We start from the raw sequence: 14,996 nt of genomic DNA on the forward strand, positions 1-14,996 counted from the left end.
ACCCCATTTTGGAAACTATACAGGTGAGTCAAAGAATTTTATAACGTTGAACCATGAAAAATTTTTATTCTGGAGCACACTTTTGGCTGAAAGATAGTGAATGCCATGATGCATTTGAAGAGCCCACCTGACATGCCAAAACAGCAGAAACCCCCACAAGTGACCCCATTTTGGAAATTGCACCTCTTGATGAATTCATCAAGGGGTGCAATAAGCATTTTTAACCCTCAGGCAATTCACAGAATTGTATAACATTGGATTGAGTAAATGGAAAACTACAATTTTTAAAACTAAAATGTTTCCTTAGCCCTAAAATTTTAATTTTCAAAAGGGATAATAGGAAAAAATGAATGGTACAATTTGTTACGTAGTTTCTCTTGATTACACCAATACCCCATATTTGGTCAAAAACTGCTTTTGAAGCACAGTGTAAAGATCAGAAGGGAAGAAGCACCATATTGGAATTCAGATTTTGCTGGACTGGATTGAGGGTGCCATGTCACATTGGCAGAGCCCCTGAGGTGCCAGAACAGCAATTTAGGGTTCCATCTAAATCTTCGAGTGACGTGATTCAGATGAAATCCCCGAGGGATCCATTCACTATAATGAGGCTGCAGAGTTACTCTGGACACAGTCTGGCCTCTGTTCAGCAGTGTCCTTTTTTTCCCAGAGGTGCACAAAACTGTGACTGACGGCACTTGTGTACACTTAAAAAGAGAGACACCGACGGATCACAAGTCCTACGGTGTCCACAGTGCCTCCGTCTGCCTCATTACAGGGAATCTTCCGCCAGGGGCAGTGTCTGAATCACGTATTTCAGAGGTTTACATGGAAACCCCGGTGTAAGCGCTCAGTGCAGAGCGCAGGATAAATGTGAGCAGAGCCTTACTGCGATCTTCGGGAGACAGAATGAAGAAATCAACAGCAAGTTAAAAATTGGGTTTTATTGGGTTTAAGTTGATCATCATGCGGTACAAGTGATTAGGCGACTTTATTCTCCAGTTCGGTGAGATTACAGCGATGCCAAATTTATATAGTTTTTTTTATATTTGACAGCTGTCACACTAAAAAATAAAAAACAGTTTTTGCATTGCCATATTTTGAGAGCTATACCATTTCTATATTTCTGTTGACAGTTATGTGAGGGCTTATATTTTGCGGGACGAGTTGACGTTTTTATTGGTACCATTTCTGGGCACATAACATTTTATGATGGTTTTCTATTCCGATTTTTGGGAGGCAGAATGAACAAAAAACAGCAATTCAGGAATTGTTTTTTGGGGCTTTCTTATGCTGTCCACCGTGTGGTAAAAGTGATAAGGCAGCTTTATTCTTCGGGTCAGTATGATTACAGAGAAAGCACATTAATATTAAAAAAATATTTTTTGCTGCTTTTACACAATTTTTTAAAGAAAAAATAATTATTTTGCATCATTATAACTATAGAGAGCTATAACTTTTTTTATTTTTCCGCTGAAGGAGCTGTATGGCGGCTTGTTGCTTGCGGGACAAGATGGCATTTTTAATGATACCAATTTTATTTACATTAGTCTTTTTGATTGTGTTTTATTCCACTTTTTGTTCAGCAGTATGATGAAAAAGCATCGTTTGCCACCACTTTTTTTATTTTATTTTATTTATTTATTTATTTTTTTTTTTTACACACACTATTCACTGAAGGGGTTAACTAGTGTGACAGTTTTAGAGGTCGAATCGCTCCAAACACGGCGATATTAAATGTGTACTTGTTTTAATATATTTTAGTTTTTACTGCGCTTTGCAGACAGACCCAGCAAGACTGGCACCAAACCAGCAAAGGCGCAGCCATAGACGCATTTGGCACAAGCTGCCCAGTTATGCGAGCCCTTGAGGACTGGAAATACTCTTCACAAGGCTCCCAGTAAATAAAAGGGGGCTTTGACAGAGCCCTTCCCAGGCCCACTGTCGTCAGACGGATGGCGTCTAGTGCCTAGTCAAGAACCAGGTGAGTACATCTGCAAGAACCCCAGGAAGTAAAACAAAAAGAGAAAATGAGAAAACCCCTGAAAAGAAAGCAAAACCTTATGCACTCACCAGCACAGTGTATAGGAACTGCAAAAGGGACCCAACGTGGGGGCACAAACCCACGACCCTGAGATTTAGTCTCCTGCTCTACCGAAGATCCAGCTTAGTAAACCAACTTGCCCCCAGCGGTTGGTTAAAGTTGAGGGATGAGTGGGAGAGGGTACTGATTACACACAGTTATGCGATTGAGCTCACGGCGTGCTGTGGTGGAGAGTGATGCCAGCATTAGTGTTCTCATCTTTTCAGGGGTTTTCTCATTTTCTCTTTTGGTTTTACTTCCTGGGGTTCTTGCAGGGGTACTCACATGGTTCTTGACTAGGCACCAGCCGCGTCACCAGAAGCCAGCTGTGGTCCTGGGAAGGGATCGGCCAAAGTCCCCCTTCCATTTACTGGGAGCTGGGTGAAGAGTATTCCGGACCCTAAAGGACTCGCATAACTGGGATGCTTGTGCCAAGTGGGTCTGTGGCTGAGCCTTTGCTGGTTTGGTGCCAGTCTTGCTGGGTCCCTCTGCAAAGAGCATAACAACTTATTGGTGTAATATTTTGTTGTCTTTATTTTGTGGGGGGTTTTTTAAATTACTTTTTTTTCCACTTTTTTTACTTAGTCCCTTCTATTTATTTATTTTACTGACTTATATAGCGCCATTAATTCCACAGCGCTTTACAGACATTATGGGCACTGTCCCCTCTGGTGCTCACAATCTAAGTTCCCCATCAGTATGTCTATGGAGTGTGAGATGAAATCGGAGAACCCAGAGGAAACCCACGCAAACACAGGGAGAACATACAAACTCCTTGCAGATGTTGTCCTCCCTTCTATGGGACTAACTTTCATTACTCTGATAGCTGGTATAATGAATTATGCATTATGCCTGTCAGTGCTGAACTGACAGATTGCTGCTGGAATGGTCTAAACAGGCCAACATAACTGGCAGACCCAGAGGTCATCATTTGACCCCAGGTTGCCATAGCAACGATGGGGACCCACGATGACGTCGCAGATCGGACAGGAGATGGTGTCCCCTCCCTCTCTTTTAAATAGTGTGCTCACTATTGATCGCAGCATTTAGGGGGTTAAACAGCCCGGGGCGGCGTGGGCACCACTCCTGACAGTGACAGCTGGGTCTCAGTTATCAATTAAGCCGAGCTCCTAGAGGCGATCGTGCGGGCACAGCTTCTGTGCACTCATGATCGCAAGGACGTACCGGTACGTCCTTTTGCAGGAAAGTACTGCAAAATACCTGTACGTCCAATGTCAAGAAGGGGTTAATCTCTTTTTGAAGCACATACAAACATTTGATCTTTTTTTTTTTTTTATTGCGTTTAAGAAAAGTACAGCAACCTAAAAAACTTCTTGTTATTTATTTTTCTACTTTTAAGGCGTTTACTGTGAGGGTTAATTACTTTTATATTTTGATAGATCAGACTTTTATGGACATAGTAATTCCACATATGTTTATTTTATCCTTAAATTTTACTAACTGGGAAAAAAGGGGGGTGATTCGAATTTGTATATTGGCTTGGCTTCACAGCAATATCAAGATGGTAGGCAGAGGGGAATTAAAGTAGGCCCTTGATGGGATCCACTGAGCACGTACACCAGTGATCGCTCCATGTAAACGCGGATGTCAGTCACGGGCAGTGTTATAAACGGTAACAGCAGTGATCGCAGGTAGCTCTGGTCGCTGCTGTTACAGTCAGATGCCGGCTGCACAACACAGCCAGCATCTGCAGTGTGTGGAGCAGGCTCAGCTCCTGAGCCCCTACACACATGCAGACCCCAGAGTAGCCGTACAGGTATATCCATTTTCACCAAGAGTTTAAAGCAGATCTGTCACCTGACTTCACAACACAAACTACATACTTTATTAAATAGATTTCCTAGACCTGATGAGGCTGGTGTATTTACTTTGACACGTTATGTCTGAATAGCTCTATAATTCGGATATTATGAAGAGCTTTTTAGGAGTTCAGCTATAGAATGAAATAGCTCACAATTCCAGTTTCTACCAACTCAGCATGATATATGATCAGGGTGGACCACATCAATCAATCAAATACATTTTTTAAACTTGCTCTAAATCAATCAGAACAGGAATTTGGTAGCTATTTGCAACTAAGACCCATTTATTTGTTTTTATAATAGTTTTTAAACATGAGTGATGCTCGTTATATGGAACAAAACCAGCATTCACATAAATGTGCTCACATATAGACTAGTAATGGCAAGCAGTCAGTTATCAGAACATTAAATCATTAGACAAGGCTGTTATTTAACACGTGGGCCCCGCATTATTATTCGCAATATACAAGCTGTTAAAATCCAGTGTACAGCGATTATGTTTTCTTGCATAGTGTGGCGCCACCTGGTGTACAAAATGTATATCTACTGAGCCGAGTGCAGAGCAGCTGACAAATGGAAATTAAGAAAGAATGACATTTCTATTGGCTGCCCTGCAGTAAACCGTACAACACTATGCAAGCAGCGAGCATGTGTGACCACTCAGCGCATTAGATGGACCTGCACATTGCTATACACTTATCAAGGGGCGCCATATTATGCAAGAACAGGTCATAACTCTTCATTGGATGATTTTCTTAATAGTATAGAAATTGCAAAGGTCATTCATATTTTATTTTTTGTGTGTGAAGTTATGTAATGATGGAACAACCCTTTTAAAAGGTTTTCCCATATTTAACAAACAAAGAGACCCTTCATTTATCATCTCATATGACTCTTAAAAGGTGTTGACAACAGTTTTCATAATGATAAAAGATCCTTAGGATAGGTGATGAGTATCATCAGATAAGTGGGGGGGATACGTCACAAAGCATCTCAAATGAATGGGAGAGGACCTGCAGCACCCGGCTACGGCCATACAGCTGAAAAACTGTGCAACTCCATAACTGATCACAACCGGCCTCTGCAGACACTGGGAACAGCTGATTGATGAGTGCCAAGTGTTACACCCCACCAATCTGATATTAATGACCTATCCCAAGGATACGTCATCTATATAGAAGTAGTGGACAACCCCTTTAATTACTGCAGTAAATGTGAACTATACATCATATTGCAATTTACCAGGTACAATGACAGACAGATCTTTGGAAACATCTAAATGAAAGAAAGTTACTCCACTTTTCAGCCAACCTGGGTGTTACAATGAGCAGTAATACCTTTGGACTGTTTATTCAGAGGTATGAATTAATACATGGGAGCAGTCACATAGCTCCTGATACAATCAATAGGGGTACTACAGCAAAGCTACCATACTAAATAAAGGAGCGCAAGCAGGCAGAAGATGGCAGCACAACATTTACTCTGCGCTGTAGTATTTGTGAACATAAGCAAAAGATGTAGCAGTACTGTGGGTGTGATGTGTGGTTATATTCTACTTATTGCACTGCATTACTTACCTAAAAGCACATCTGAAAGGTCAATCTCATCAGACTGTATTCCCGAGCTGCTATTGTAGATGTTTTTACAGGAGGAGCCGCTAACTTCCAAATCAAAGAGTACTGGATCAAACGGAGAACTATACAGTCCATACCTAGAAGAGAAAAGCAGGATGCAAGTCTAATAGATTGACATAAGGGAGGTGGAGGGGCAGCGGCCATCGCTCCAGTTGAATTCTACTGCACAATGTGGCAAATACATCGGGCACAATTCATCAAGACTGTCTTTATGCACACCAGTATTGATCAACTGTGCTCTGCAGTAAGATGTGCATTCAACTGCTGTGTGCACTGCCAGAAATGCTACTCCAGTCAGACTGGAGTACATTTCTGGCGTAATTCACTCCACTGGCTTTAAATCATAATGTATCTGTCAGGCACAAAGTCATGAACTATCACAAAAGGAAAAAAAAAAAAGTATTGTTTTTGCCACGTAAATCCTTGGCCATGTAGTAAAAAACACTAAAATATTCAGACAAAAAATGTTACTGCTTGGTAATGAAATGATAGAACAAGAAAAAAAAACAAACAACCGATACTGAATAAAGAACAAATTGAATAAAGTGACCTAACTGAACTAATCTTTGCGAATGGTAGCAACCGACAATAATGAAGAGAACGTTATATTTAACAAAGTGTGTTACCTAGTTTGGAGCAGCGCCTCCATAGGTGTCAAGCGGTCCTGCAGCTGTCTGGACACAGCTGTAAGCAGTGATGCACAGCCCGTGCTACAACCGGCCAGGTCTTCGTCCTTAACATAATTTAACAAGACAAAGTACCAGTAGACTGCTCCTAAAGTTAAAAAAAAGAGAAAAACAAAATCAGACTGACGAAGTAAGACTCCAGCTATATGGCATATTAGCAGAAATACTGCACATACCTCCCGTGGCTGCAGAGGGAAGGTAAGTCATGTTTTCCAACAACGCTTTCAGAAGAACAAAGCCAAAACCTTGCTGATTCGGATCACACTTTCCATTGCTTCATAGAAAGAAAAAGGTAATATGTATATAAATGCTTGTATCGGCTTTCAGCCAGACAAACACTACAAGGTTCACATTGGGAATTCCTTGGTGTTACTACTGTGCTACATACTATTCAAGTATATGATCTGTTCTATGAACCTCTGAATCCAGGTATCACCACTTTACAGCTAACACTTTCCGATCATGCCATACATAAATATTATGCTATAATTTTTTTCAACTATATATATTATTTTTTTTTATTTTTTTTTACTTTTTAAGACTGAGAAAGCAAGCTTGGTGAGAATTGAGTCTGCCTAAAAGGGTTATTTCCGTCTTCTTATTTCAGGAGCACAGCACTCCCTCGTCTGCCAATTTCCTGATTGTTGGGGGCCTCTGTGCTCCGGATTTTGACTGACTGTTCAGACCTGCAGAATCGTCATGCTATTGGGCTGAACTGGGCGATCCTGATGTTACTATACGAGGCAGCTTTGCCTCTGTAGCATCAGAAGCACAGAGACAATGAAGCTGGCCTGAATTGGGAAATAACTGATCCCAGCCAGCTTCATGGCAGTGCTTATTAGCTCAAATTAAAGAAAAAAAAGAGCAAACACTGCACATGTTCAGTTACTGCTGCTAAATCACAGAGGTGATAGGCAATGAACAGGAATCCCCCCAAAAAAAAACAACCCTGAAAAATTATGATTTTTAAGCGAATTAGTTAAACTTTTAATAGTGAATTGGAAAGCTGCTAGTCATCACAAGTTGTTTCCAATTATACAGATCTTTTAAGATCAAAATAACCCTTTATATATGACCACACTGCTTTTAATAATTTAACCACATTTACAACATATGAATCTACAGAAGTATTTAGATAGGTCTTCTGCCGCTTGTGACCTACCGGATGACTCCAGTGTTTGCTGAAGTGATCCAGAAGGCATAGCCAAATGTAAGTCTGTGAGAGACAGAACCAAGCTCATAGACTTTCATTGAGAGCTTGTGAATGTTACCTCTGACTTCCGGTTAGACTACTGTTCTATTACCATTTTTCAGCATTATGCATTTTCACTGATAAATGTCGGAATATACAAACCTTATGCAGAGAGCTAAAAAACGAGCACATTTATGAGCAATACTTCTTCCAGCTTCAAAAAAACACGTGCGCACAATATCAGAAAGACATCTTCTTGTTTTATTCAACAAGCTCTCTTTTCCTTCCCGTAAGCTAAAATAATAAAAAGGAACTGGTTACTAAAAAGGATACCAGGGAACGGGAGAAACCGTATTATCATGTCACTTCCTTAACTTCACATGTAAGAAGATTATTCAATGTGAAAGGTTAAAATGTTATTTTTTTTCTGTAGGCCATTATGAGATTAAATGACTGTTGAAGACTAATCACAGTGTACTAACAAGATGGTAACTGCTCACAAAATTACCTCTGAGGTCATGAGCACAGCAAAAACCAGGGCTGTGGAGTCAGTAAGCCAAACCTCACACTCCACAGCCTCACTACTGAGCGTGTACATAAAGTGCAGCACAGATTCATCTCAACTAAAAGCAGAGATCCTTAGATCAGGAAAGCATGGGCAGCACGGTGGCTCAGTGGTTAGCACTGCAGTCTTGCAGCGCTGGGGTCCTGGGTTCAAATCCCACCAAGGACAACATCTGCAAGGATTTGTATGTCCTCCTCATGTTTGTGTAGGGTTCCTCCTGCTTCTCCGGTTTCCTCCCACACTCCAAAGACATACTGATAGGGAATATAGATTGTGAGCCCCGATGGGGACAGTGATGATAATGTCTGTAAAGCACTGTGTAATTACTGGCGCTATATACGTAAGAGTAAAATAAATAAGGAAAAGAACAGACATTTATAGGACAGGTCATAACTTTCCCAAAAACATTTACAGTACTTCCTGCATTGAACTACTGAACCCCTTTTTTTTGATCCGTTTTATACCGACTCCACCAAAATGACACAATGACTCCACAACTCCAACTCTACTACCCTGGCAAAAACACCCCCGAAACTTGCGAAATAGGCCAATAATGAGGTACATACAAAGTACTAACAAAGTCTGTATAAAATCACACATTAGTAAGTGATTGACATGTGTAGATTATTTTGTCTATGTGCATGCCACAGGTGCCTGCACTATTTAGGCCAAGTCAGTGCTTCATCAGCTCTTTAAAAATACAACTAAAACATTCATAGCTCAGTGTCCATCTTGAGATCGCTACCTTCTGTTATATGGGTCGCAAAAATTAGCCGAATGATGAGTTTTAGTTGCCTTTAGGTGCCTTATTTGCAAAAAAAAACTATAACAAACTGGGAGTTTAAGTACTATAATACCGCTGAATATGCACTTTGGACTATACACAGTCATCTCTTCCCTGGTTCAGGGTAGAAAGTGGAGAATAAAAGGGACAACTTGAATTATAGATATGCACGGTCCAAACATTTCACTTCACCTGCCCGGTCCATTGGAATGTACACCAGCCAGCCAACAAAGAATGTCCAGGACCAAGCTCTGCGCATGCTCTGTCGCCAGGCCATCCGAGCTCTTTTTACATAGTGTGTTCAGAAGCTTCTCGTGAAAGTCTGAGAACTGCAGCATGGCACACCGCTGGACCCTGAATCGGAAATATTAAACAATGTTAAATGTAAAATCATAGACTACAAGGTCTCCTGTATCACACAGCTCCTACTCTTGTCCTACCTACAGCTCATAAACTCACTGAACAGGATTGTCCAACATCAGCAACTGTAAAAATAAGCAATTTTCTAATTGAATGGTTATTAAAGGGGTACTCCAATCTCCAAGATCCTATCCCAATATGTAGTAGGTGCATTAATAATAATATTAGCAAATACCTACAATTAGAAATGTAGTATAGTATTGTTGATTCGCCATGTCTCTTTCCTCATGTGCAGGCATTGCAGGATCTTAGGTATCCATGGTTACGACCACTAGCAGCTAGCTAACTTTCAGTTTATCAGTGGTCGTAACCATGGATACCTAAGATCCTGCAATGCCTGCACATGAGGAAAGAGACATGGCGAATCAACAATACTATACTACATTTCTAATTGTAGGTATTTGCTAATATTATTATTATTACTACACCTACTACATATTGGGATAGGATCTTGGAGATAGGAATACCCCTTTAAATATCCTCTCCATTCTCAAGAAAGGACAGGTATTTAATTCTACTGATTATTGCTGGAGCGAACTGCTCCCGATACGGCCAGCTTCAGTGTCCCTGCGCCCTTTCTAGGTTACAAAGGGGAAGCTGTCTTTGCTTGCAGCATCGGAGAGCACACAATTCGGGCCAGAGATGCAACAATGCCGGTCAGTAAGGAGTGTAATGCCTGGCCCACTTTTCCTCCCCTCCTGAGAATGAAGGAAATCAGGAGGCTGGGGAGAGGTGTGCTGCTGAAAACAAGATTAGACACTTCCAACAAAATTTCCCCGCCTTATCCTCTTATCCGATCTATGTAATGTAGTGTAGATGCATTAATATATTTAACGACGGCAGTCTTCCCCAGTTTCCTGCACCACTTCAGGCGTCTTAGGTCACGTAAGCGTTCCTTTTCCTTTGTCTGCTCACACAAGCACCCGCTGTGAGGGGCAGTGCTACTTTCTCAATGCAAGCCTTTGGAGCCTCAGAACGAAGCTTTAGAACAAAAAATTCTTAGTTTCAAGCATACGCAGATAATCCTGTACACTGAAACACTGGAGAGGATTATCTAGTGTTATTACGCTACAACTGGCCATACACATTAGATTGGGAGAGACAGCCAACAGCATACACCGGAGCGCTCCTGTGAAAGCTGCCACCAGACATGTCTGGCAGCAACTTATCTCCGGGAGACAATGCAACTGGCAGTCCAAAATCGGACATACCCGATTGACATCTTCCCCAACTATCAATAGGCCGGTGTCCGCATAGATATTAAATAGTCTGCATTCGTCTAATGTGCATGGGGGCTTTTAGAGTGGTCTTTTAATGAAAGCAGTCAGTATTACTTCACTGGTGCAAAAATCTTGTGTAGACCTAAAATCAGACAGTCTCTAGTCTGCCAACTATCTGTTCACCCTCAGTCCAGCTGCAGGGAAGCGGCCACGGTTTACACTTTTCCTGCAGCAGAATATATTATTCAGGGTCCACTGAAATACAGGGCATTTCGTGCCATGCCCTCCAGACAGAAGCGCTCTATGCACATGTTCTCTGCTCCATGATATACATAGCTCTCGTAGGCCAGCTCTCTTTTTTTTTTTCAAGTACACAAAGATTGAGGTCTAAAGCTCAATAAATCCTGTAAAAAAACCAAGTAAATGATCTCAGAGCGCAATCATTGCCCTGCGTCATTGTTTATAACGGTTCTTGAACATAAGGCTACAAAGGCACCTTTCTTTTGGGATACAGGTTTTCTTGAAGCGCCGTATTGTGACAGACACTTCCTGGAGAAGGTCACATCCTCGGAGGTTATCTACTTTCCGGGATGAGGTGCTTGTATCAATTTTTGTTGAAGATTTGTCCTTCAGAAAAGAGAAGGGGGGGGGGGGGGGGGGAGAACAAAACAAATTAAAACAATATTCTCCATAACAAAAATAGACAAATGATCACAATAAAAGCAGTAACCTGTTAAGGTCTCATACCTTGCCTGGAACAACCTTAGCCAATAATGATGCAAGCGAGTGTCCCTTCACACTCTGGGGCTTTATAGAGGGCATCCTCACAACTGGCCTGGTTCCACCATTGCACAAGTCTTCAGCTCCTCTATCATTCACAGCCTTGACATGAATTAAAAAAGACCGATACTTGCCTCCGGCCATGCCTAAACATAAATTGTACTTTAAAACTGATGAAAATATGACAAAAATACTATATGGATGGTTCGTAAGCTAAGACATGTCATAGAAGCCTTACTACAACAATACTAGACCTACCTTTTACAAGCTTAGGACTCGTCAAGGTCAACATTCCTGCATGACCCGACAGATCAAGGCCACTTGCTAACCACACTGGGCCACATAAAATATCTTCTTTGTGTTCTTCTAAAAATGGGCACAACCTTGGGCCTGGTCAACAAAGAAAAGACCATTTACGTTAGTCTTTGATGATGCCACGGAAGGCACCTATTCCAAAGGTTTGCAACTACACTCAACTTATGTGGAAAGAGCAGGAATAGGAGTCAACGTAACTTGGAATGGACTGAGCCAGATCCAAGTTGTGTGATTTCTGCGAATCACTAGCGTAATATCTACATTTGTTGGTGAAACTAGTTTAAAAACAATACGATTTTAAATTGCCTCCTAATAAGATGAGTAGTTGTATCAAGACTTACTTTTAAGATATTTGAGCAGAGGTAGCAAACGATTTAGGAAATTCAGGCTTACAGACTATGATAAATACTCACATTGAGAATCCTCCACTTCCATGTTCTGGATGTCCTCATTCAGATCCACCAGAGTAGGCTTTCCATTTCTCTGCACTTCTACATTGAAGGCTGCAGACAGGGGAAACGATATGTGTCTGTCCACTGGGGTCTCTAAAATGGGAAACAATTCCTGAGTTAGGGCACTCAACAGGATCACCACATTTTAAAATAGTTTCACAAATTAAAAAGTGAAGAGGTCAAACCAAACTGAAAATATAAACTAAGCACATAGCCTTGTGGGGGATACAGCCCATATAAATAAATAAAAAAAAAATAAAAAAAATAAAAAAATCACACCTTTAGTGTTATTTCTGGCTCCATCGTTTGGAAAAGAAAGTTTATCAAACATGCCAATTGGCTGCCCAGTGTACACTTAGTATGACCAAGAGGCTCAGTGTGCCATTATGCAGAGGCAGCAGTGCAGGGAAAGCCCAGGCAAGCCAATGCTGCCAATCATCACCAGTGATAAAGTCAGGGGTACGTAGAAGCAGTGGGCGGAGCGATGAACTGAGCCTCTTGTTCACACCAAGGGTGCACAGAACAGTCTAATTGGCATATAGGATTAAGCTTCTGTTCCAAAGAGATGCAGCGATTAGTACACCAAAAGGTGCAATTTTGCGTTATAGTGCTTATAAGGTTATGTGCTTTGTTTTTACCCTCAGTTTGGGTTTAAAAGGAATCCTTAATTGGGACAGACCCCATATGCTCAATTGGAGTTCCACATAGAAGCATCTCCTGATAAAGTGATGAGTCACAGCCTCTCTTTAGAAGAAGCTGATTCTGGTGGGCTTGAACTGTTTATTGTAGAGATGGCCATTTACCCAAATAGCTGCCATATTTACTAGTTCATTACAGCTGCTGCAGCCACTACAGGGGACATACCTGCCTGAATACGGTTTCCCTTGGTACAATCAAGTGCTTGATAGACTGAGTGATCGCCCTCATTAGTAACATCGTGGATGGGGTTGTTTATGAGTCAAAAGCTTTTACTAAGAAGAACAAGCTTCAGAGTTGCAAGTGCCCCTGATGCAACCAGTGACTGGTAGGGGCCCACTTCTCATCTATACCAGCTATTTGCAGCTTTTACAGAGGCCGGATGTAAGCAATGTCAGAGCGTAATACCGTCACTGTGTCAACCTGTTAACTGTATATCCAGTACATGGCAACAGTCATGTCCATTTACTGAAAGGGGTAGAGCTTGGGCTTCTACACACAGGAAACTTATGGACAAGCTCTTTGATATCTTCACTGCGACAAGTGAAGGATTAGGATAAAGTGCATATATATCACATTTTTTGGACTATATGAAGCACCCAAGGTTTAGACAGCAGAAGTGAAGAAAAACATTTCCTACTAATTAAAACTTCCTTTGTGGTGTAAAGTGGAGAGGTCAGTATCGCTATCTTTAATGTTCTAGGGTAGAATGGGAATCTATTAGAATAATAGATCTATTGTTAGTGTTTCTCTGCAGCATGTTTATTATACATATTCAGCTTTACGGCGCTCACAATATGTACACGGTAGCACACACACACAGCTCTGCTACATCAAAACACACACATGTTCCGCTCTGTACATTAATTAGCAGGCTTTAAATCTCCTTCCAGGCATGAGGCTGATCACAGGATCTGCCGCATCCATGCAGCTTTAAAGATGTACAGGTCCTGGTAGCTTTCGCGCCTGCACTGCACCAATCAGTTTGATCAGTGTTGGGCAGGATGATAGAGAACTGTGCCGTCGAGAAAGACGTTATGTCAGCGGTCTCATTGATTATAGAAAGCAGCTTCTGGACTACAAGATAAAGACTTTTTTTTAGCAATATTTCTTCCTGCAAAAAAAATGCATGTTACAATCCTAGAAGCATCGTACATATATGGGTAGGATGATGAAAAATTGCGCTCTTACCATTAACCTTAGCTAATCCTGGTGCTTTGTTTTTGAGCAAAGTCACTTGGATTTGTGGAATGTTAGTGATGTTTGAGTTCAGTAAAAACTTGAAGTCCACGTGTCCCACCATACAGGCTTTTGGCAAGACCAGCTCAAAGACATGTTCATCCCAACTGGCACTGATGACAAAAAAACATCAATATAAAAAATATATGCTAAAATAAGAAAACTGCAATGTGACACAAAGGAAAGTTTTTAGAAGTTAAAAAGAGTTGATCAGTTGATAAAAAGTGACAGTATATGAAATAGTCTTTTCTGAAACATGTGTCAATCAGATCACTTCCCTCAGTATTTCAGGGGTGCAGGATTTACTTTATTTTACCAGAGTGAGCACAGAATCTGGTGATCTTCTCCTCTATGGGAGGTACCAGCTGTGAGGGCTCATTCTGCACTGCATCTGTATAGTAAATGGGGCCTCGGGCAAAAATCTGTTTGGATTCAGGTTGAGCAGAATAATTTGACAATTTCTTCATTTGTGGAGTAGCTGGTCCATAAAATACAATAGAAGACTTGATTCACTGAACTTTCCAATGAAATTGCCAAAAGGAAAGTACAAACTTAATGAATTAATTCACCAACCCATCTCAAAGTTAAGTGAAGCACCGAAATGCATATAGCAAGATATTTTCCTCACATCCTGGCACTTTATTTGGAAAATAGTTATCAGTCATGTTATTAGATGTTCCTGTGTATTATGCTGCCCAGATTAATAAGGAGGAAATGACAGCTTGTAAAAGGTTAATCTGCAGGAAAGGACGATAGCTGCATGGAAAGGGTTGAACTGAAATAAGAGGACATTGCTGCTTCTAATGCTACATTTAAAGATCTATTTGAAGTGTTGGTGAGCTATCCCATTTTTTTCTTTTATTTAATCGGGCAGCACAAAGACCGACTGAGTATGTTCTATTCTAATCGGATTTTGAGGACATGCTATAATTCTAGATTAAATATAGCATTTAATTTATATTATTTTTTAAAAGTAATTCCAGCATTTACTTATTTTAATCCAGTTCTTCAGCAACACATTAGCTTTTTTACAGGTTGCTATGATTACAATGAAATTACTGTGACCTAACCTTGGAAAAATCTCATGTCATAAGAACTGTTACATTA

The 14,996-nt window shown here is 40.9% G+C and overlaps 1 protein-coding gene across 9 annotated transcripts in view; it reads right to left on the reverse strand.

Annotated features, from left to right (window-relative positions):
* Positions 1 to 14,996, reverse strand: part of BIRC6 (baculoviral IAP repeat containing 6) — a 288,254-nt gene that overhangs the window by 225,959 nt on the left and 47,299 nt on the right. For all 9 annotated transcript variants that reach the window (XM_073672646.1, XM_073672640.1, XM_073672642.1 and 6 more), the window contains exons 13-22: positions 13,842 to 14,002; positions 11,916 to 12,047; positions 11,446 to 11,577; positions 11,155 to 11,333; positions 10,904 to 11,034; positions 8,960 to 9,121; positions 7,581 to 7,712; positions 6,403 to 6,500; positions 6,167 to 6,314; positions 5,484 to 5,617 (exon numbers count right to left, since the gene is read on the reverse strand). In XM_073672646.1, the coding sequence (XP_073528747.1) occupies positions 5,484 to 5,617; positions 6,167 to 6,314; positions 6,403 to 6,500; positions 7,581 to 7,712; positions 8,960 to 9,121; positions 10,904 to 11,034; positions 11,155 to 11,333; positions 11,446 to 11,577; positions 11,916 to 12,047; positions 13,842 to 14,002 (1,409 nt within the window). The remainder of the gene's footprint in view (positions 1 to 5,483; positions 5,618 to 6,166; positions 6,315 to 6,402; positions 6,501 to 7,580; positions 7,713 to 8,959; positions 9,122 to 10,903; positions 11,035 to 11,154; positions 11,334 to 11,445; positions 11,578 to 11,915; positions 12,048 to 13,841; positions 14,003 to 14,996) is intronic.

Source organism: Phyllobates terribilis, unplaced genomic scaffold (genome assembly GCF_046119375.1).
Source record: "Phyllobates terribilis strain yellow unplaced genomic scaffold, ASM4611937v1 Scaffold_3__8_contigs__length_932513732, whole genome shotgun sequence".
Taxonomy (NCBI): Eukaryota; Metazoa; Chordata; class Amphibia; order Anura; family Dendrobatidae; genus Phyllobates; species Phyllobates terribilis.